The sequence below is a fragment of the Dama dama genome, chromosome 1, assembly GCF_033118175.1.
Source record: "Dama dama isolate Ldn47 chromosome 1, ASM3311817v1, whole genome shotgun sequence".
Taxonomy (NCBI): domain Eukaryota; kingdom Metazoa; phylum Chordata; class Mammalia; order Artiodactyla; family Cervidae; genus Dama; species Dama dama.
The window spans coordinates 36,207,955-36,231,626 of NC_083681.1; the positions used below are offsets into that span (position 1 = coordinate 36,207,955).

At 49.4% G+C, this 23,672-nt stretch overlaps 1 protein-coding gene across 6 annotated transcripts in view; it reads left to right on the forward strand.

Annotated features, from left to right (window-relative positions):
- The window catches only part of PLEKHA7 (pleckstrin homology domain containing A7), a 213,709-nt gene that overhangs the window by 172,970 nt on the left and 17,067 nt on the right, over positions 1–23,672 (forward strand). For 5 of the 6 annotated variants that reach the window (XR_009693577.1, XM_061146728.1, XM_061146734.1 and 2 more), the window contains exons 11-18: positions 1,936–2,458; positions 3,219–3,305; positions 6,071–6,124; positions 15,185–15,253; positions 15,430–15,510; positions 16,709–16,858; positions 17,428–17,529; positions 23,447–23,555. Coding sequence is in view for 5 of the 6 variants with exons in the window: in XM_061146728.1 (XP_061002711.1) it covers positions 1,936–2,458; positions 3,219–3,305; positions 6,071–6,124; positions 15,185–15,253; positions 15,430–15,510; positions 16,709–16,858; positions 17,428–17,529; positions 23,447–23,555 (1,175 nt within the window). In the remaining variant the exon portion in view is untranslated. The remainder of the gene's footprint in view (positions 1–1,935; positions 2,459–3,218; positions 3,306–6,070; positions 6,125–15,184; positions 15,254–15,429; positions 15,511–16,708; positions 16,859–17,427; positions 17,530–23,446; positions 23,556–23,672) is intronic. The other variant, XM_061146765.1, reaches the window with a different exon arrangement.

Here is a 23,672-nt window from a genome sequence, read left to right on the forward strand (position 1 = left end):
ATGTCTAACAAATTCCCAGGTGGTGTTGAGGCTGCTGGACTATGCTGTGAGTAGACTGGCTTACAACAAGGTCTGGCACCTGGTAAGCACAATATAAAGGCTTGTTAGATAAAACTGATAAAGGCAGAGTCAGGATTCCAACCTGGGCCTAATTCTAAAAACCTGTCCTTTTTACATCATGCTGCCTCAGACTGGCTTAATAAATTCAAGGCTTAATAAAACCCTCTACTTGGCCCCTTGCTCAATTTTTCTTTTAGAAAATAAGATGGCTGGTTGGTAGTGGTTTTCACGATCCTATCCAGCTTTTGTGTGCCGGAGTATTTGTTGAAGGGCTGGGTATGCATCAGGACTTTCTCAGACCGTGGACAGCACCACAGAATGTGAGACACAGTTGCTGCCCCCCAAGGATTTACGGCATGGCTGGGGAAGAGACAGCTTACAAGCAGGAAAAGGTTACATCAATGCAGGACCTTGGAAAAGTTACAGACCCTACAGTAACTAGGTCAGAGCAGGGCAGGAACCCCGAGGTCTGCGGCATTGCAGAAGGCCTCCGTGGAAGAGGTGTGTGTCCTGAAGAATGAGTGAAAGTTGGCAGTAGGCAAGATGAGCCCATGCAAGTAGGGAAAAGAGGAACAGGACTGTGAGAATAAGAGGAAAGCTGGAAGGGCTCACCTGCTGGTGAAGGTGCTGTCTGCGTCTCATGGAGCCTGCAGTCTCTGCCCGTCTCATTCATTCTTCAGCTCAGCCTTAGGAGGCAAGTGGTTCCTTCCGCAGGTTGTAGGTGAGGAAGCTGAGGCAGCACAGTCAGGTAAGTTGCCTAGGATCACACAGCCAGTGGATTCAAGTTGCCCAAGTATGTAGGAGGCCGGACAAGGTCAGGGTGAGGCAGGGGTGCAACTGAGAGGGGGCGCCTTTTTAAATGTTGGGCCTTTGATGCTCAACTTGCCGTGATTTGATCTTGGCCTGGTTAGGAGGAGCAGTGAGAAAACAGCAGGACGGTGCGGGTTGAGGTCAGGTGCTAGAGAGCTGTGAGTATCAGGAGAAGGGGTTTAGAATTTGCTTCATAAGCAGCAGGGAACCGTTGATGGTTTTGGAGCACAGGAATGACTGGATCCAAGCAGCTGACTGTGTACAACAGGGAGACTAGATAGAAAGGTCTCCAAGTTGTCTGAAAAGTGAAAGTGAAAGTCACTCCGTCCTGTCCGACTCTTTGCAACCTCATAGACTATACAGTCCATGGGATTCTCCAGGCCAGAATACTGGAATGGGTAGCCTTTCCCTTCTCCAGGGGATCTTCTCAACCCAGGGATCGAACCCAGGTCTCCTGCATTGCAGGCAGATTCTTTACCAGCTGAGCCACCAGGGAAGCCCAAAAATAATGGAGTGGGTAGCCTATCCCTTCTCCAGGGGATCTTCCCGACCCAGAAATCGAACTGAGGTCTCCTGCATTGCAGGCGGATTCTTTACCAACTGAAGACAAGTTGTCTGGGAGGCAGTCATTAATCAGTTTCTGGACTAGAATGATGGGGAAAGGAAGGAATGATGCCAGCCACTTCCTTTAAGAAGCTTCAGAACTTGGTGCCGGGAGCATCTTGGTGACTGGGGGAAATTGTGAGGCGTTTCCTAGAGATCAGCACACCCGAGGGAGGAGCTGAGCGATGGCGGGAGAGAGAGAGAGAGGGAGAGAGGCAGGTTAATTGTGCTGCCCCGGAAGTGGAGCGGCCAAGTCGGCCTGGTGAGGGGGTTGACCCTGCAAGTTGGCCTGGAGAAGGTGGTTTAGGAGCACTCTGCTCCGGGAGGAAGTGACTGAAGTGCCGGCCGTCTGTGTCGATTGTTCTTTGGGGTTCCAGCAGGGCTCCCTCAGGGCCCGGCTCTGTGGCATTGCCCCGCAGACCCCTTGCGGGTCCCCTGACCTGCCCTCTCCTTTCCCCCCAGCCTGCCCCCGGAGCAGACCCTCCCTCGCCAGGGTCCCAGCCAGCACCTGTCCTTCCCAGAAAACTACCAGACCCTTCCGAGGAGCAGCCGCCACCCCTCGGGGGGCTCTTCGCCCCCTCCCCGCAACCTGCCGAGCGACTACAAGTACGCGCAGGACCGCGCCAGCCACCTGAAGATGTCGAGCGAGGAGCGCCGGGCGCACCGGGACGGCACCGTCTGGCAGCTCTACGAGTGGCAGCAGCGCCAGCAGTTCCGGCACGGCAGCCCCACGGCCCCCGTCTGCGCCGGCTCCCCGGAGTTCGCCGAGCAGGGCCGGAGCAGGAGCATGTTAGAGGTGCCCCGCTCCATCTCCGTGCCTCCGTCGCCCTCGGACCTCCCTCCCCCGGGACCCCCGAGGGCCTTCCCACCCCGGTGGCCCCACACGCCCGCAGAGAGGGTCACTGTGAAGCCACCGGACCAGAGGAGGAGCGTAGACATCTCGCTGGGGGGTTCTCCCAGGAAGGCGTGGGGCCCTGCCACCAAGGTGAGACTCTGGAGGCCCTGCCCAGGTGCCGGGCGGCCAGCCTCATGGTGCCAGAGCCTCACGTGGTTTGAACACGAATTGGAGCAATACAGGGCGATGCTAGGTAACCCTTGTGCAGTTCTGCACTGTAGCACTGGGTGCAGCACTAAAGGCTTTAATTTCAGCCACAGGCCTGCGAGGTGGGTGCTGTTTCCTCAGGTGCCCTCCTCTCTGCTGGTAGAGCATTCCTATGAAACCTTTTGTAAGCCAAGAGGGCCTAAAGCAAAGAAGCAATTACCTTTTTCTGTAAAAGCGAAAATCTCCCCCTGGATTTCAGTTATCAAAAAACAGGTACTAAAGGTAGGTCTTTTGTAAAATCAAAGTGGCATATAACAAATTTTTGGAAAGCAGGAGATCCCTGTGTGCCCATTTCACATATGAGAACTCTTGGGCCTTAAGGGGTGAAGTTACTTGCACAGGGTCACACAACTCAAACTCTACTTCCTTTCAGCTTGGAAGGCAGGGAAAGATGTCTGTGTTCAACCAGTTCAGTTATTTTTAAGAACCTGGCTTACGGTTGAGCTTTGGAGGGTCTGTCACAGTTAGGCATTGTCGTGACCCAGTGCGGAAGGTGTGGGTCTCCGTTAGACAGATGAAGAGTCAGGCTGAGAGAGGGGCCCTGACCTGGCTCGGCTGCCACGGTGGTGAGTGGCAGAAGCTCCGCCCCGGCCCTGCCGCCTTGCCTGGCTCCCCTTGTGATGTCTTGTGTCCTCTCCTGCAGAACTCTTCTCACGTGGACCGACGCTCCATGCCCTCCATGGGCTACATGACCCACACTGTCAGCGCTCCCAGTTTACACGGAAAATCGGTAAGCAGCGCCTCCTCTCTCGGCCTGGGTGACTGAACTGATCCAGCCTGCTAAGGGCTCGTTTCATCAGGGTTCTCCCAGGAGCCAGTCAGAGGCAATCTGTATTTTAGAGATAAGGAACTGAGGCTCAGAGAAGTCAAATGAGCTACCCAGGCCTGTCTTGCTGGGACTAGGTCTCCCGAGGTCGGCGGGAGAACTTGGGGAAAGTGGAGGAGCATGTGGAATGGAGGAGGATGTGGTGTGTCTTCTTTTGGGGCAGTGTTCTCCAGCCACCTGCCTTTCCCCGCCTGTTGGCATCTCTCCTTTCTTCCCTGCGTTGGCTTTGATGAGTTCCCTGTCTTCAAAGTTCAAGTCTGGGTGAGGCTGCACTGCTGGTGGCTGTTTCCTGATACACACTACTTCCTGCATCCCCCTTTCTGCCGGTGCCTTTATTTGTCCTAATGACAGAATTAGTGCCATAATTACTCACCCGTGTCACATCAGTGCTGCCCCGGCAGCGGGGTGAAGAGTAATGATAGCGTCGTGCTCCCGTGGTGGCTCATTTCCTCACGATGTGTCTTGCACACCCGCAGCTGGAGGAGCTCTCACTGCTTCTCACCCAGTTACGGCAGCACCAGGCCAGGTTGGCCAGTGTGCGAAATTTCGCCATCGGCCAGTTACTGCAGCACCAGCTGACCTTTCCCTCCTGCCAGGTCAGCGCTGATGGGCCCTCTCAGGGCTGGGGGCCACCCTGGGGACCAGGGAGTGCCATGCTGGCCTGTGCTCCGTCGTGCCCCTGCTCTAGTCTGTCCTGTCCTGCTGTCTGGCTCTCTCCCTTGTTCCTGCCTGTTCGCTTCTGGATGCTACTGCCGGACACCGTGCGGCCGTCTTGGGGCCCACGCCCCTGGTGCTTGGGAGCAGCAGGGGAGGTTGCATGGGGTGTGAGGGACCTGGACTGTGGCTTCTCTGCCTGTGAGTAGTGATTGCCAGGCTGGTGTGTGGTCACGTCCAAGAGCTGTGCTGGCTGTCACCCTTGTTGCCACCTTGGGCACTCCTTGCGATGCTGAAAGGTGTGTGTCAGCCCAGAAGGAGAGGGCATCATGCCCTCTCATCTGGACAGTGCCCTGCTGATTGTCAGAGCATCCTCACACCCCTTAGCCTGGTGAACTCCATAGTAACCTGGAACAGGTTAGGTTAGACAGGTGGGGAAGTGATTTGCCCAGGATCCTGCAGTCAGGGGCATGCAAGGCCGGAGCCTAATTGCAGGTCCTATCTGGCACGGTGTTTCCAAGACATGGGGGGTTGCAGGCAAGCTCCTTGAGTGGCCAGGCAGTCGTTCTCCTGGGCATCCTGAACATCATCCTAAAGAAAATGCTGGTCCACACAAGGCTGGCCTCCCCACTGCACAGAAGTAGGTAGAGGACAGATGAGGAGGGAGAGGGATTGTCACCTTCCTTACCTGTCCTATTTTAGTGGGACCTGAAGGACTTAGGAAATGTCTTTGGAAAAATGAATCTAAGGCAACACATGCAAAAATCCTAAGTTGTGAATTTGGGTGATTTTTTAATAACATTGCTCAGCGCTCTCCCTCTTACTGCTGTGGAACTGGGCTGACTAAGCAAGTAGGAATGGGTGAGGAGACAGTTTAGGGTCAGAAATAAGATCTTGGAAGCCACTAGTGTCCCTGGCCGTGGTCCTTAAGGCCTTCTTATGCTTTAAAGCACTGCCTAAACATTTAGCATTATTTATTTATTCTTAAAAAATACTTCAGCAAGCCTGTAGTCTATTTTTTAATTTGGGGGATTAAAAAAATTAATCACACAACTTTTGGGATCTTAGTTCCCTGACTGGGGATCAAACCCATGCCCCCTACAGTGGAAGCACAGCATCTTGACCAGTGGCGAAGTCCCTGTTTTTTGTTGTTATTACATCAGAGCTCTAAACCCAGACCACCCTCGCAGCCCTGGCTTGCTGACAGGCCTCTGAGCTGGCTGAGAAAGTGCCGGGACTGTTTTTCTGAAGCTTTCCTAGTCCCTCTGCCTCACAGTTAGCTTCTGTGACCCATTACATGGAAAGCACCAGTTCTAGGGAGTCAGAGAGTCTTTTCCTTATTCTCACTGCTTCTGGTCATTATACTGAAGAACTCAACAGACTGTCAGAGATGATGCAGGCAGGTCAGTTTGCCTGATCTAGCTCCCAGCACAGCCAACTTGACTCCATGCTGAGCAGATGGAGCCAGAATTTCCAGGGGACTTTATGTAGCCTCAGGTGCTTATCCTCCTGGAACCCAAGGTCTTAAGGGGACCTCCCTGGGTCACCTGCATCATCTCCATGCCTCTTCCGGGCACCAGTCTGCACCAATCAGGGGTCATTTTCCTCTGCGGAGTGCAGAGGTCTGACAGCCAGATTTGGAACGTAGCATGTCCTCTTCCAGGCAGACCCCTCTAGCTCTGTGTCTGGAGCGCACCTCCGCCTCAGCTGCGCTGCTGTCCTAGCCCTCTGATGGGATATGTGTTGGCCCCCTCCTCCCCCTCAGACTGTCCTCAGCCCATGGTGGGGGCACGCTGGCTGTCCCCACACGGTGGCCCCGTGAGATCCGCCATGCTGAGGGGCTCTGAGCTGCACCGAGACATTTGTGCTTCCCCTGTGGCTCGGATGTGTTGTTCTCCTGTGGTCTCTTGTCCCTGAAGCTGCACTGTGTAAACGATTCACTCTCGAAGCCCTGAGGAATGGACACCTTTGGGTTTTTATAACTGGCTTTTTTTCTCTCTCTGCTTCATTTGAAGGCTGACGATACCTACCTCCAGCTGAAGAAAGACCTGGAGTACCTGGATCTAAAGGTGAGTGGCCTCAGGGGTCTGCTTTCCTTGGCGCTTACCTTTCTGAGAGTGTCAGCCTCATCAGAGACCAGCCCCAAAGCCAGAGGCCTTGCAGGTCTTGTAAATCTGGGTTTCAAATGAAGATGTCTCCTGTCTGAATCGGAAGGGGGAAGTTTTGTTCTGCTGTTTTTGGTTTTTTTTCTTTGGTTGCTGTGGCTTTGAAAATTTCACTTTTAAAATGGAATATGATTGACATATTACATTGTATTGGTTCCAAATGTACAACAAAATGACATTTGTATGTATTAGGAAGTGATTGTATGTCTGATTAACATCCATCACCATTCTTGGTTATGAATTCTTTTTTCCTGTGATGAGAACCTTTAAGATCTACTCTCTGAGCAACTTTCAAATGCGCAATGTAGTATTGATAACTATAGTCACCATGCTGTGTATTACTTCCTTGTGATTTATTTATTTTATAACCAGAAGTTTGTCCCTCTCAGAAGAGCTTTATTTCTTACAGCCTCAGACTCCGGGCTCTTAGTTTCTCATGAATTTTGCTGTCAGGTTTCTGGTTTACAAAATGAAGGCACACGCTCTTGGTCTCTTCCTGTCCTTGGTTAGAACCACAAGGTTTCTCCAAATAATACCGAGTTGCTTCTTCAGAGCCACTAGTAGGGTGGGGGTCGGTTTGGTTCACAGGGTGTCCCTGACGTGTGTTTTCAGGCACCGGTGGTTCAGTTTTGTTGCTGGGGGAGCAGGTACCACATGGAATCCTGAGGCCCTGAGGGGTGCTGTGGCCTTCCACCCGTGTTTAGGAGATGAACACCAGACCCCTCCCTGTAGGTGATGGAGTTCAGGCTCTAAATCAACCTCCAGAGCACAGAGAGAGCTGGGCAAGTTGCTGGAGAAGCGAGGGGCATTCTGCCGGGAAGAGAGCAGCTATTGTTTCGTTCCCACAGCTCTCCAAAAGCTCCCACTGAGAAAAGCACTTCTTATGCCTGAGCCAGGACATAGACTGAAGGAATGTGACCTTTAATTTACCGTGGGTGTGAGAGGGCGGGCAAGGGGCCCCAAGGGAGGACACCTAGGTGACAGCCACAGGGGCATGCTTCCCTCGGCCCCCAGGGTACCTGGCTTGACCTATTTTTAACCCTGGCTTGTCATCCAGCCTGGCAGAAGCAGGATTATGAATGCTGTGTCCTCAGGCAGCAGATGAGAGGCCTCCCCACTCTGAGGCAAGATCGAGGCCTTTGATTAAGAATCGCTCAGTTAACTTGCCTATCTGTTAATAACTTGAGCGTTTGTGCTATACCCAGCTCGGAGAAACTGGGGGAGAGGCAAGAGAAAAACTGAGGCTTTCTTCCCTTGAGAAACTTCCATATGCTCTGGGTTGGGGAAAGAAAATATCCTGAAATAACACAGATTTATGCCAAGGAGGGTATAAAGATATGTCTGGCTCAGTGCTCAGATCTGAGAGAGTGAGGATCCCTGTGGGCTGATGTGTCAGCAAGGCTTCTGGAGGAGGCGGCATGTGTCTGGAGCCTTGAAGGACCACAGGGCTTGGGTTGGTTGAAATTAAAGGGAAGGGAATGGTGGGAGTCAGGGTGTGGCTGGGGCTGGGGGACGTGGGGGCAGATTGTCCAGGTTCCTGGACAATCCTGTCTGTCCTAGGCTTTAGGAAGGAAGGTGCAGTGAACAAAAGTCAGACTTGGCTTTCACAGATGAGCTAAACAAAGAGGGTTCTCTCAAAACCAGGATGTCTTCTAGCTTATGTGGTTGTTGGGTCACGCAGAACATGAGTGAGTGTTGTCAGTGGTGGCAGTCAGGCCTCAGGATGGCAAGTGCTCCGACATGGTGGCATGGGCCAGATGGGCAATCCAGCCCAGCCTCCAGTACTCTGATCCTGGGCAGGTCCTTCCACCATGCCCACCTCCCCTGTCTGACCTGGAGCGAGGATCAGCAGCCCACGATCTCCACCTGCTCTGGGTGTCCCCACATCCTTGTTCCCTGACCTCACCGTGCCCCCATTCAGTTCTTCTTTCACTCCGGCTCCGGGGCCATGCAGGCCACACAGAAATATTTGTAGAGCATCCGTGATGTTATCTGGGCCTGTGGGAGAGGCGTGCCTCACGGCAGCACAAGTGTACCTTGTAGAACTCTTCAGCGTGCTTGGTGCGCGGTGTGAGGGAACTAATAAAGTGCCTGAGCCAGAGTCACAGGAATAGTTGTCTTCTGACTCTCGTCTGTGTGGGATAGCTGATCTCACAGCGGGTCCTAGAGAGAAGCTCCAGCTCAGGTTTGTTTACAGACTGTAGTGTGTGTGCTAAGTGTCTTCAGGCGTGTCCGACTCTGTGACCCCGTGGGCTGCAGCCCACCAGGCTCCTCTGCCCCAGGCAAGAGTAGTGGAGTGGGTTGCCATGGCCTCCTCCAGGAGATCTTCCAGACCCAGGGATCAAACCTGCGTTGAGCTAAAGGGATTGAGAGAGAGGTGAGGGGTAACTGAGGCACAGGATAATGGAGCAGAGCCAGAAGGCCCTGTGAGTCCTGACTCCCCACAGAAGCTGAATAGCCACAGAGGGTATGCGTGTCAGTCACCATGTATTACTTCACTTCTATTCTATTACATAACCCCTGTAAGTAGCCCTATAAAGGAGGTGGTGTTATAGTCTTCACTAACCGAACCTCAAAGAAATAAACGATTTTCCCAAGGCCGTGTAGGTAGTCACTGAGGAATCTGTACTTGGGTGTAGCACTGACTCTGAAACTGGTGCTCTTAAACCCCCTACCTCCCAGCTGCTTTTACAATACCGCCTCTACTACTGTGGACCCAAAGGCATTAGGTTTTTTATGGAGCTGAACTGGGATTTTTCTGCCAGGAAATGTGCATGATGTGATAGAGAGAGGCAAGGTGGATCCTTTGTCTTTACCAGCTAGGAGATGTCCGTGACCAAAACAGTAGCTCGTGATTGGAAATTGTCGCTGTTTGTCATGGAGAACAGCTGTGTTGATGCCAGCACTTCCCTGCTCTTATAGCTGTTACTCCAGTTGCTAAGCTCCTCTTAGAGAACCCGTCCCCCAGTGACAGCACCAGCAGGTGAGAGACACTTGGCTTACCAGCAGCACGTGTGGGGAAGGATGCCGGGGTTTGCGCTGTGAGTCACCTTCAGAAAGGTTGACATCTGAATGGGTGTGTAGCCCAACCTGGGCGTGGAGATGCTCTTCACACCCCTGCTGTGACCAGCTTCTTGGGAGAGGTTCCTCCTGGGTCCTCATGAGGAGAGCTAAGCCTTTCTGGAGAAAGACAGTCTCCCTGCCCCCACCAGGTGGGCCTATGGTCCCCCATGTCTCTATCCCAAATGCCACAGACTTGAGGATCCTGCGCCCATGTCCCATCAGCTGATGCTTGGCTTCCAGAGCCAGTTGGTGGTGTGTGCTTGCCCACGTGTTGTGGAGTCCGGTCTCCTAAAGTGAGCATTCCTTCTGGGGTGCCACAGGACCAAGTAGAAGCAGAGTCCCCTGTCTTAAAAATGCTGTGTGTTAGTGTTCTTCGGAAATGTTTACTTCCCTGGCATTTTACTTGGTGTTGCCAGGGTGGAAGGGATTTCACGTTGATTAAGCGTCTGTTCCTGCTTGGCAATGTTTGTGCACCTGATGTTCATCGTCTCACTTAAATCCTCTGTGAGCAAATACGAATTATTATTCCACCGCACTAATCAAATTACCCAGAGAGGTAATTTCTGCAAAGTTAGGCAACTGAGATTCGAACTCTGTGACTAACTTCACACCTGCTTCCTTTCTTCCATGTGCCATGTACTGATACTTAGCCTGCCCTGAAGTTGTATTCACTGAGTTGTATTTTTGGCATTAATGTTCTGCTCTTCAGAACCCTACACCTGAGCCAGGTCTAAAAAGCAGGTGTGAGGGTTTGCAGTTATTGACAGTTTGAATTATTTTTATGTAACTGGAAAGCACAGCTGGAAAAGTGAGGTGGGGGGAGGGTACCTGCAGCCACATTAGGAGGAGCAGTTGCCATCAGCCCCAGAGAGGCTCTTGGCCCTGGTGAGGGATGTTATCAGTGGCTCAAGGTGCCTGGTCTCTGGACTTTTTCTGACTGAGCTTGAGATTGGGGCTTCTCTGTTCAGAGTCTGTTTTCGGAGCAGATTCTCTTAAGTCATGGTCTGGGACATCATCTGTTTCAGGATGGCCTGGGAGCTTGATTTAAAAAATTGCAGGTCTGGAGGATGCTGGGCATCTCTGGAAATGATGCCCAGAATTCTATGTTTTTAAAAATCAAGCTCTGGGGGGATTCTTGTGCACAGAAAGTTGAGGTCTGTTATTCTGGAGAGAGGTTGTTAACCTTGGTCATGAACTAGAGCAACCAGGTGAGTTTTTTAAATGCATATGGATGCTTGGGTCTTACCCTTTAGAGACTTCGATTTAATTGGTAGTACTCAGGTATCACCCTTTAAGAAGGAAAGAATGGGAGGGAAGGAAGGAAAGAAACAAAAACTCCCTAGGTGTTTCTCATGTGTAGCTGTGGCTGAGAAACATGGTTTCAAAGCAGTGATCCTCAAAATGTGATCCCAGATTGACAGTGTCAGCACTTCCTAGGGATTTGTCAGAATGCAAAATCTTGGGTCCCACCCTAGAGTTGCTTAGTAAGAACCATTGGTGATGGGTCCCAGCAAATCTGCATGTTCACAGCCCTCCAGGTGATTCTGAAGGATGCTTGAGTTTAAGAACCCCTTTTTAGTGTAGTGGCTCCCACTCCTGGCTACCTATTAGACTCACCCAGAAGGGCTTTTAGGAATCCCGGTGCCCAGGCCCCACCACAGACCAGTTACATCCAAATTCTCTTGGAGTGGGACTCAGGCATCAGTATTTTTTTAAAGCTCCTGGATGATCACCACAGTGGAGGCATGGATGAGATCCAGTCTTAGCAGGTGGGGAGAGTGGCCCCTCAAAGGAGCTGGAAGCATTTGGCGTCGTTGGTAAGACAATTGTTTAGGTGTGGCGGTGAGAGTCTGAGAGACCCAAGATGGAAAATGTTGGCTAATGCATGGTTTCACGCTAAACCACAGATTCAGTATCTTTCAGTATGTGATGAGGGAGGATGCAGGCAGAAGCAGAGTCCCCTCTTGCCTCCAGAACCAGGAAGGACATGGGCACTGAAATCAGCCCTCTCACGAAGATCTTCCAGGCAGCGCTTAGGAGGCCGGCTTACAGATGAGGGAACTGAAATCGGGAAAGGCCCACTGGCTGGGAAGCAGCATAACCAGTTGAGACCCACTCACTAAAACTGTACAACACACATCCTCCTAAGGTTTCCCCTTGCCACGTCCCCAAATTCTGGCTCCTTCAAATGTCGTTTGATGTCTTACCTGTTACGTTTTGTTGTATTTGCCTTTCTGTTTGGAACAGATAAAAAATAATGAACCTTTGATCAACGTGCTTTACAAAGTGCTGAAGAAGTCAGCACGGGGCTGTCGGCCCAGGAGAAGCGTAAGATGACCTGATCTGTGTCTCCAGGCGGGGCCATTCCATTGCTTCTGGCTCAGTGCCGACTCCATCACTTGCTTAACCAGGGGCTCTCCTGACCGCCCCCAGGCTTCCTGCAAGTCATTTTCGGTTTATTTTCTTTCTACTGAAGCTCCCTCAGCGTTTTGGCTGGTGCACCAGGCTGAGCCTCCATCTGTAGTGTTTTGTGACTCCATCTTTTGTGCTGCCGTCGGGGGGCGGAGCGGGGGCTTGCCTAGCTTGCCACCAGCTTGTGTTGTTTCCATTCTCACTTGTCTGCCTCCATGGCGAGGGCTGCCCTAGAGCATGCGTTCCTGGGGATGGAGCAGCAGTTCCTGGTCACCTTGGAGGAGCTGGGATGTCCTGAGATTCCACTGTAGCCCTGATATGAGGGTGGCTCTACTTTGGGGCAAGGTGTTGATGTTTGAAAACATTCTAGATCTGGATTAGAACAAAACACCCACCTCCCCAGCACCCTCCTCTTTGAGAGATGCAGAGGTAGTGCCTGAAACATGGCCAGCTCTTATAGCATCCCAAGGGAGGCTGCAGGAGGGAACACAGGAGCTGTGTCCAGTCATCTTAAGCCCTGAGCGTAGGTGTCTTTGAGTGTATGGGAGGGGAGTCAGATGCCTGGGTGACCATCAGTTCCTTTCTGATGCCAAGAGTCTTTCAAATGAATGAGTGCCCACTAACTTCACTTTTTCTGGTGACTTAGTTGGACCCACAGTTGTGGACTCATAGTTAATGTTCTGAATGGACTTAAGCATTGCTCTCACAAAGAGCAATTTGAAAAGGAAAATTAGGTGTAATGTACTGCTGTGACTCTGTTTAGTAGCCTCGATTCTCTGGAATGAAGCTAAATTTAGAAGCTTAGAGGGCCTGTGACCTATCTAAACACTGTCCCGTAGCCCCTGCTCTGAAGCCTGTGACCTTTACCCCATAGAAAGAGGATTCGGGTCCTGAGCACAGCCAGCGCACCTGGTTTTGTTACATTCACAGACTCACTAAACAAACACTTCTCAAATATCCTCAGTATTTTGGGCCCTGGGCTGGGCTTTGAGGTTACAGAGAAAAAACATGAGAGTCCCCACAGTTACTGCTAAATAGATTACTGTCAAGTGAGGGGACACAGATTGTCTACTAAGGCCCCTAGTAGTGGCAGACACCAGGTGTACGAGGATGTCCCTGGATGGGTGCCAGGCCCAGATGGAGGGAGGGGGACAGAAGAGCAGCAAGTGGGCCCTGTCAGCTGAGTTTCTAATCCTAATAGACTTGGTCACTTGAATTCCTAAGTTGTAGCACCTTAAAAGCCGCACATTAAGAGGGGACAAAGAGAAAGTTATTTCTTAGAAAAGACAGAGTGCTAATATCCTGAGAGAGAGAAGAAACATTTTACGTTAATCTGAAATGGAAATGAAAGCACAGAAATTTGGGAGCATTTTGCTAGATAAGCAAATAGTCTTGAACACTTCTAAGAAATTCTATATTACTGATTTTTGTAATGACTCTGATTCATCCCCAGAAAGGTCAAATTTATATTCAGTATTCCATGAAGGCAGTGAAGGACATACTTTTAGAAAGCATTCCATCAAAAAGTTCAAAAGCTTTCTGAAAGTGCTTTTTGTGTAGAAATACCTCATTCCTTGCCTGACAGTGCTGGATAAATGAGGCATTGCTCAGTTGGACTCCCTGCCTTTGCTATTTCAGTATCAAAAACGTATCATCCAGAAAAAAGCTTCAGTGACAAAAAGGAAAGAGTTTTTGCTAAGAGGAAAAAAATCCCCAAAGCACATCTCAATTTGAAACTGATTTCTTCCTAGGAAGCGAGCCAGGGTCAGCCCCTGGGAGAGCAGACAAGCACGTGGCCCCTCACTTTGGCAAAGGACTGTGGCACAGAGTGAAGGACCCCACCCTCTGCCCGCGGGGTTCCCGTGTCCTGCCTGGGAAGCTCAGCTGTCCCTGGTTCCCCGGGATTCGTTCCCCTCCCTCTGTTCCCCCACCACACACCCCCTGCCCCTGCAGGAGCCAGCGCAGTCTGTTTCTGTGAATCCTTGTTGTGGTCACTGTGTCCTGTGACTGTATGTGACTGTGTATGTACATGTAATTTGCCAGTTTGAAGAGCAGAATTTGGCTGGATTCTACTTTTTTCTAGGACTGACCTACATATATTTCCCTTTCACCTACCTGGGAGGCAGTAAGCAGTTTGCCTATTGCCTTCCAGAGTGCCAGGCCTTCCGTCTGGGGCCGGCTTCCCCCAAGATAAAGAAGACAGTGGTTCCTGTCCTCCACTGTGCCACCCAAGGCAGCAGGGGGGTGGGTGGGGGTGGGTCTGCAGCCCGGACTCGGCCCTCAGCTCACGGTGTGGAGAAGGTTTCTCCCTTGACCTTGACCTTTGGATCTGGGTACGCAGATTTTGAATTCTGAGGGGAACATTTGCTAATCTGTTCCTGCTTCTGATTCACACTCACAAACTTGACAGAGTAGGGAGGAAGTAAGGGCCGTTTCTCGAGCAGCTGTGTGTCCATCCGTGGCGGGACCCTCTGCGTAGTGCACACACCATCTTTCTCTGCTGTAGCTCCCTCCACCCTCCATTTCTCTGGCCAGATCTGCAAACCGGAGTTCAACAAGGTGGCCTCCCCTACAAGGGGCATTTGACCCGGCCATCCCTGACCATGGTTTGGCCATCAGGGTGCATCTGTGAAAAAGGGGCCTCTGCTTCTGCAGTTTTTTTACAAAGAAGGAGACTTGGTGGAAATGAAAATGTGGCCTAGAGAGTTCCTGTTTAACTTCGCAGGGGCCAGTGAGCAGTGAGTGAAGGGCGACGTGTCGCCCGCACTGGTCCAGGAAAAGATGGCAGATCTTGTGAAATTCTGTTGGCCCCTAAGTTTGGGTGGTTTTTGGCTGCTGCTTTGCGCTTTCTTTTCTTGAGAGGACAGGGTAACTTGTATTGCAAGTTCAGACCAACCTCAGCCATTCAGGGATCAGTTGAAAACCCCAGCCAGGAATCACCCAGGTGCTTCTTCCTTTGACCAGATCCTCTTACTAAATAGTGGAGAATGAGGAAGACTGATTGTTTTCATGGGGGTGGGGGCTGCTCAGACTTCCTTGAACTAAGGGCTCAATGATGCCCAAGGGATTTGCTAGTTCTTCTTGGTCCACTCACTCCATAGCCCCAGGCGGGGGTCATGGACTTCTGTTAATTATGTTTGACCCCAGATTTAGTAGCAAAACTCTCTCTTATCAGTGGCAAATCTTCCATGATTCATATTGAACTCATTTGGACCAAATTTAAGCCTTTACTATTGATTCTTAGCTTGAAAGTCTATATTTTCTTTGAGAAATTTATAAGTACTAGTAAGATCTCATTTATTTTTTCCCTGAAATGAAATAAGCGTAAAAATAAAGCAGGTGTTGCCCACGTTTCTTCCCTTTCTGTGCCGTGACCCTCCCTACCGCTGCCAAGACTTCCACACCTGTCTGTTGTAGGGCGAACTTTCCCTCCTGAGTTCTGATTCTGAACCCCATGGTTAAATCTTCTCTAAATTGTTCACCTCCCAGATGACAGGCCGGGATCTCCTCAAGGACCGAAGTCTGAAACCGGTGAAGATCGCTGAGAGTGACATTGACGTGAGTGAGCAGGGTTCACAGGCCAACCCCTCGCCTGCCCGCCGCCCCCAGACCCGGGGTGGGCAGCTTCAGGCAGGGCTTGGATGGTTCCGTAGCCAAAGGCTTTCGGGTCATTCTCCAAGGCCATGCCCTTTCCTCGTCCTCCCAGGCCCTCTTCAACCTATTCTTGTTCACAGGTCAAGCTGAGCGTCTTCTGTGAACAAGATCGGGTCCTCCAGGACTTGGAAGACAAGATACGAGCCCTTAAGGAGAACAAAGTGTGTATCAGTTTTGTGTGATCTTGGGCTGGGTGATGGGGCTTTTGTCATCTTGTCTTTCCTCAATATAGACTGGACTCTTGTGTTAAGTATTGGACAGCAGATATTACTTTATCCAGAACAATGTCTTTGCATTTTAAGGGTATCTTGTGGGGTTTCTCTCTGAACCCAGAGGAAGCCTTGTGGGGCAACCTCAGCCTACTTATTCCAAATACCACATCCACAACCTTAATTCTGCCCTGACCCAGCTCTCCCCAGAAGCCCTGAGAGGTAGGCCTGGGTTGTAGTGATGAAGCCACATCCCTGAACCCCAGGGATGGGGCGCTGCCTTGGGGGAAGTGGCCAGAGTCGTAATGTGGCAGAGATTGTCTCTTCCTAAGGTTCCTTTACTCTAAGGATCTTGGCTGTAGGGAAAGCAAGTATGGGTGGGAGCAGAGGAATGGGCTGGTAGCCACTGATGTTTGGTCTCTTAGACACTGTATGTGAATTTTTTCCTGCATTTTTAACAAGGCATTACATTAGTGATACTCAAAGTTTATAAATAACATGACCTTTTTTTTTTTTTTTTTAAATAAAAAGGGTTGGTTTATTGTAGTTCAAATACATAAACTGAACATTTAAACATCTTAAAATTAAACTTTAGAAATAAAAATTTAACATTCAAGCAGGAGTATAGTTTATAAGGAACACCCAAAAAAGGTAATTTGTTGTCTAATCCAGAATATTGAAAAGATCACTTAATGGTGAATAAAATGGTTTAACCAGCAGTCCTAGTCTGGCCAACATGTTAATTATGACTGTGGTTCCATACCTGAGAAGACATTACTAAATAAATCTCTTAGGCTAAACAACAGGACTTGGCTTATAATTTCCTTCTTTAACAGCTTAGAGAGTTTTCCATCTGTTCTTTGATTTAGCCTCATAGTTTATCCCCTTAAGGAGTGGATGGCCTTATGCCCACTTTATAGACAATGAAACTGAGGCACAGAACTGTTCGGCGATTTGTCCCAGGAGGCCACCCAGTGGGCAGACAAAGTCAGAGCTGGACTCAAAGGCCTTGACTCTCAGGCCCCTAGCTGGGTGCTGGCCTCTTTAGTCTTACTTAGATCCAGCAGGTTTCTTTAGTTTCTGGCCTGGCAGGGGGCCACCAGGGAATTGTCTCGCTATCCTCTTGCTCTTTGGCCCTGGTCCGGCTCAGGACCAGCTAGAGTCCGTGCTGGAGGTGTTGCACAGACAGATGGAGCAGTACCGAGACCAGCCCCAGCACCTGGAGAAGATCGCCTACCAGCAGAGGCTGCTGCAAGAGGACCTTGTCCACATCCGGGCCGAGCTCTCCAGAGAGTCCACTGTGCGTAGATGCTCCCCCGGCCCCACCCCCGCCCTCCCCAGGATGGGCTGGGAGGGGGCTGCTTTTCTTGTCTCCCAACCTATAGCTGAGAAGGTGGCCAGGGGCGAGAGTCTTGGAATAGCAGAACTCCCCCAGACCGCCTCCTGACAGTAGCTTGCTTTGTCAGGGGAGACACGTCCGTCTCTACTGCTGCCTTAGGTGCATGTCAGTGCCTCTGGGTGACTGCAGTGACCCCCGGGGGGGTCCGCCGTCTCGGAGCAGCCTGCGCCGCTGCTGCCCCGATCTGTGCCGCTGCTGCCCCGATCTGTGTGCAGTTAGCTCTGAGACGTCAGAGTTTCTACTCTTTTATTTGTCTGATGTGGTGAGGCCCTTTCTGCCAGAGCTGGGAACCAAAGCACCCTCAGGGGTGGGAGATAGACCAGTGCAGGTGGCCTGAGATGCCTCAGGCACCCCTTGCCCTCTTCCTGTGTAGTCGGGTCAGCAGTGGTCAGGAGCACAGAGGCTCTTGGGGCCTTCTGAGGGGCGGGCATGGGATAAATGAGAATCGGAAGCATTTCTTTGATCCACAGGAGATGGAAAATGCCTGGAATGAGTACCTAAAGCTAGAAAGAGATGTGGAGCAGCTAAAGCAGACCCTGCAGGAGCAACACAGAAGAGCCTTTTTCTTCCAGGTGACGCAAGGGCTCTTCATCCCTTCTGAGCTCTGATTTCTTCTTGGAGTCTGCACTTATGGGGGCTGTGAGCCTTACCCAGGGGTCTTCTCTGTGTCCACCTGAACTTAGCCTGCGCACCACCCCAAGCTGTCTCGGGGAACGGTTGCCACTGCCAGGCTGTCATGAGAAGCGTCACCTCAACTCCCCCTGCCTCTGCGCTGAGAGACAAGCTCCTCAGCATTTTTCTAAGGGTTTCTCTATGAATCATCTGGGGAAACAGCCCCAAGAGGAGATGGTACTGACCTTGAGAACCTTACAGGGGCTGATCTGTGTTCCTTGTCCTTGGCCCTGTCTTGGGTTCCTAGCTGCTCACTTAGCAGCAGGAAGCCCCATCTCCTCCCCTCCCTGACTCCTGAGGATAGATGCTATCAATCCCTCACCAGATCAGTAGTGTGAATTCAGGCCAGATGGGGTGATACCCATTGCTGTGGCCCCTGCCTCACTCAGGATAGGCAGCCTTTGAGCCCTGCCTTCCCTGCCTTAAAACCAGGCCACCCCGTTGATAGCTGCCTCTGCCTCCAAAGGTGAGAGAAAGGAGGCCCTGTGTGGTTTTCCCTCTTCGGGTTGGGTCTTCCGGCTGCTGGTGTTCCCCAATTGGAGTGCCCAACCGGGCTTCCACCCCACCCTCAAAATTCTGAAAATGGAAAATAACCTGCTTTTGAACTCACCTTCAGATCTGTACCCCCTCTTCAGGACCCTGACATAATTCTATTTATTTGAAGTCAGCAAGCATTGAATTGAGGCTTCTTGTGTATGAGGCACCATGCTGGGCCAGCTTTGGGGCGAGGCTTGCTAATTGGTGAACTAGTTCTAGCCAGGCCTCTTCGTTCAAGTGATTTAATGAATGTGTTGACCCCAGAATACTGAAGGAATTTGGGAGAAGGTTTAGGTTTGTGGACTAGGAGGCTTTTCCCAGGCCCTGCTGTGCTTTCACTCACTGCTTAGAGCTGGTCCGGAGAGCTTGCTCCAGGACCACGTGGAGGAGATTCTTGCCTGTGGTTCAGGGTGACCTATGAAGTTACCTAGAATTTGTTTATCTCTTGTGGCTGTTGGGTTTTCCCATAATCTTCCTTCATTTGAGCTCTTTCCTATTCTTTTTGTATCCCCAGATTTAGTATGGTGGCGTAAAAGTAAATAGGTGGATATTCTTAGCAGAGTCCTTCAAATGATTGTTTCTAGTTACTAGTTCCTCAAACTATTTCATTGTACTTATCTTCTTGGACTTCAACCATCCACATTAATTTCAGCAGTAATTTTTCTTTTTTTAGCTTTTCATTCCTTTTGTTTCTTTAATTGTACAGATAACACATAAATGCATCTCTCTGAAAAGTCCACACAATGAGAAACAAGACCAGAAAAAGACACAAAAGCTCTTCTTCCTTCCTTCCCTTCTCTGTCCTAGCCCTGTCACCTTCCCTGCATGTGGTCAGTGCCATTAGACCATGACCTATGCATTTCCAAATGAATGCATGTGTGTAGTATCACATAAGTTATTGGGGGAGGCAGTTGGGTTTCCTTAAAGAGGAATCATACTTAACACGTTGTTTGGTAACTTGCTTTTTTGTCATAACTTTATGTTATGGAAATCTTTCCAGGAAAGATACTCCCAAGTTTATGCTGCCCTACATGATAGATATTTAACTTGAAACATAAATTAATTAAAATTAACTAAATTAAAAATGTATTCCTTAGTCACACCAGAATCATTTCATGCGCTCAGTAGCCACATGTGGCTAGTGGCTTCTGTATTGGACAGCACACATAGAAGATTTCCATGATCTCAGAAATTGTGTTAGACTTTGTTGATCTAAGTGAATGGAATTAGTTCTTGACTGCTGCATAGTATTTCATAGGTGGATATCCCATTCCTCTTCTGATGGGCATTTAAGTTATTTGCAGTGTTTTGCTTTTGTAAATGGTGTCACAATGAGCATCTATGTGATTGCCTATCAGAACTTATTTATGAGCATTTATCTAAAATAAGCTCCTAAAATAAGCTCCTAGGAGTGGACTTGTTGAGTTGAAATCAGTACACATCCTTTTTAATTTGTGAGATTTTTTTTAATTGAAGTGTGATGAGTTCACTGTGGTGTGCCAATCTCTGCTGTATAGTGAAGTAACTCAGTTATACATATATATATATATACACATTCTTTTTTCATACTTTTTTTCCGTTGTGGTTTATCACAGGATGTTGAATATAGTTCCCCATGCTATGCATTAAGACCTTGTTGTTTATCCATTCTAAGTGTAATAGTTTGCATCTACCAACCCAAAACTTCAGTCCATCATTCTCCCTCCCTCCCTCACCCTTGGCAACAAGAAGTCTTGATCTCTGTGTCTACAAGCCAGTTTCTGTCTTGCAGATAAGTTCATTTGTGCCATATTTTAGATTCCACATGTTGTTGCATCCAAATCTTTTGAGACCCCGTGGACTATAGCATGGCAGGCTCCTCTGTCCTCCACTATCTCCCAGAGTTCACTCAGATTTATAACCATCAAGTTAGTGATGCTATCTAACCATCTTGTCCTCTGCTGCCCTCTTCTCCTTTTGCCTTTAATCTTTCCTAGCATCAGTGTCTTTTCCAGTGAGTTGCCTCTTCGCATAAGGTGGCTGAAGTATCACATATAAGTGATATCATATGATATTTTTCTCTTTCTGACTTAAGTATGATAATCTCTAGTTGCATCCATGTTGCTGCAAATGGCATTATTTCATGCTTTTTGTGGCTGAGTAGTATTCCGTTGTATATATGTACCACATCTTCTTTACCCCATTCATCTGTCAATGGGCATGGGTTGTTGCCACGTTCTGGCTATTGTGAATAGTGCTGCTATGAACATAGGGGTGCATGTATCTTTTTGAATTATAGTTTTTTCTGGGTATATTCCCAGTAATGGGATGGCTAGACCATATGGTAGTTCTGTTTTTAGTTTTCTGAGGAAGCTCCATACCGTTTTTCACAGGGGCTGCACCAACTTATATTCCCACCCACAGTGTCTGAGAGTTCCCTTTTCTCCACACCCTCTCCAGCATTTGTTAGTTGTAGGCTTTTTAACGATGGCCGTAAATTGAGTATACCTCTTAAATGTTAGCAGGTAACTCGAGACCACCCTCTAAAAGGCTGCACTCATTTGCCCTCCCACATACAGTGCATAAGAGTACTGAACCTGTTTGCTCAAACCCTTGCCAACACTTGATGTTATCAACCTCCTTAGTTTTTGCCAGTCTGCCTGCTAAAAAAGGACATCTGGCTTTTATTTCCTTTTATTTAATTGCTAGTAGGTTAAACATCTTTTCATGTGATCATTGGCTATTTGTGTTTCTACTGTGCCTTAGTTCTTGGTGACTTAACACACAGCAGGCCCGGAATCCTTTTTTCCTCTCCCCTAAACAAATGGGTACAGCATGCAGGTCTTGTCACAGGCTTTGTAGAGAACTTAGTCCTGTAAGTTACTAGGAGATAGGCCAGTCTGAAGCCAGGGCCCTGCAGCCTGATTTCTACCTAGCCTAGTGGCATTGCTCATGCTTTGCCTGAGTGCCACAGTGACCTGGGAAGCTCACAAAGCCTTCCTTTGAGCAGGCTCGGTGTTAACTTCTTTGGTGTAATTCTAGGCCAGGCAAGCTGTGAGAGTCCTAAATAAATCATTGACACTGGAGATAGGCTTGCAGCCCCATATGCAAATTCTCAGTAATGATGCTTGGAAACTCACCTCTCTTTAACCAAGATTGGCTGTGAGAAAGCCCCTGGCCTTTTCAGCAAAGATAAGTGCTTTATTTATGAAGATCCTCACGGCCACCTGAGTAGGGAAACCAGAGGATAAAAGAACTTGCAGGTGACTGTGAGAGTCGGTGACAGGTAAGGCTACCTCTAAGTGTCCCTACTTCTGGACAGGGAGTTCAGACCTTTGCTGAATGAAGTCCATAGGGGCCTTCCAGCCCAGTGTGCTGCAAGGACACAGGAATGAAACCCCTCTGTGCTGCTCCCCCTAAGGCTTCCTTTACCTTGTCATTCAGTTCTGAAATTCCATCGTCCTTGGAGACAGATACAAGTTCTCTGGCCTTTGTTTTTCTCTGCTCTTCTCTTACATGTTGGGGTGACAGGGAAAATGGGGGCAGGATTGTGAACTGACAGGTAGAACTATGCCAGGTAGACTGCCGGGGAGGAGAGAGAGTGATGACCTTAACCCCACACCCCTCCTTTACCAGCCCTCTGCGTCGGGGCCTCAGCTCTAGAGACAGTCCCATTAGCTCAGTAACTTGTCTGTCTTAGGACCCTTGTACCTTAAGGGGAAGCTGAGCGTTAAGCCTGCTATTTGCACATCAGCCCTGAGGATGTGCACTGGTGTTGGACAGGCAGAGAGAGTAGAAGAGCCCCGCTTAGGAGGGAGGCTTCAGATGTCTGTTGTCCTGGCTATTGGGCAGTATTTGGTCAGGGAATTTTATGTGATTGGTCCTTTACTTATTCATCATTCATGTACTGAGAACCTGCTCAGTGCCGGGCCCTGTGGGGAGGTATCCAGGACCAGTGATCCACAAATATTATACTCCTGAGAACTCTTCCAGTTGAGGCTGGCAGGGAGCCATGAGAGGGAATATGGGTGTGGAGCCTTCCTTTTTAAGTCCATGGGGTAGGACATGATAATTTTAAACTTAAAAGAATACTATATCTGATGTTCAAACAATTCCATTGAAAGATGCCCACGATCCCTTAGTCACGCAGATCCTGCTCACCTCTTTCTAGGGCCCAGGGGGTTTTGGTTGTAACTTGTCATAGTGTGCACATGGTCATGTAGCTTGGCTCTTTTCCCATTGTACTTTATTAAAAAAAAAACAAAACCGCTTTATCATGTGATTCACATACCATAAAACTCACTGTTTTAAGTATACAATTCACTGATTTTTCAGTGAATCCACAGAGTTGTATAATCAGCCCCATAATCAGTTGTGTAACATTTCCATCTTGCCCCTAAAGAAACGTGGTCCTGTTTATAGTCCCTCCTCATCCCTACCCCAACTCCACCCTTGCTCTAGCCAGCCACTACTCTACTTTCTATATGGATTTACCTATTCTGGACATTTCATAGAAATGAAACCATAAATATATGGCACTTACATGCCTGGCTTCTTTCACTTGGCATAATGTTTTCAAGGTTCCTCCATGTTATAGCAGATGTGGTACTTCATTCCTTTTTACTGCCAAATAATGTCTACTCTGCCCATTATATTACACCCCAAATCCCAGGACTCAGCTCTGTCGTTAAAGAGATGCTCTTTATATTCTAGGGATCATGTCACTTCTCATCCTTGTCTTCTCTTCCCTTCTGCTGTGGTTACCTGAAACAGTCTGTTTTTTAAATTGTTAAATATACCTAACATAAAAGTTCGCCATAACCATTTGTAAGGATACACTTTGGTACCGTTAAGTGTATTCACGTTGCTGTACACTCAGTCTTCAGAATGATTTTCATCCAGCAAACCCGAAACTGTACACATTAACCAACAATCCCTCTTCCCCCTTCTCCCAGCCTCTGGCAACCAGCCTTTTGCTTTCTGTCTCTGAATTTGGCTGCTCTAGATAACCTCATAGAATCACTCTGTATTTTAGGCAGTCTTTTCTTAAACGGAGTGGAAACAGGTGAGGTGCACTGGTGAGAGCTCCTCTGAGATTCCTCTCCTGGACCTGGGGTCTCTCCCACGTCTGCATTTGTCCAGGAAACTGTGAAGCAGGCTTGTCTCTAGCCCTGGTGGGGTTTCCCAAGGGGATACCTCCCCCAGAGTGAGGGGCTTTGTCTGAAATGACAATGGAAGTCCTAGAAGAAGCCTCTGGTGAGGAGCTAAGAAGGGAATGAACCCCCACCTCCTCTTCTTCAGGAGAAATCTCAGATACAGAAGGATCTCTGGAGGATTGAAGATGTCATTGCAGGCCTGAGTGCAAATAAAGAGAACTTCAGAATCCTGGTGGAATCGGTCAAAAATCCAGGTGAGCTGACCATCTTCCTGGGGCGGGGCTGTTGGAGGCCAGCGCCCAGTGCTGGGGGATGGCCCCGGGGAGGTTGGGTCTTTGTGGCAGACATCACTGCCCTTGTCCTCTGAGCAA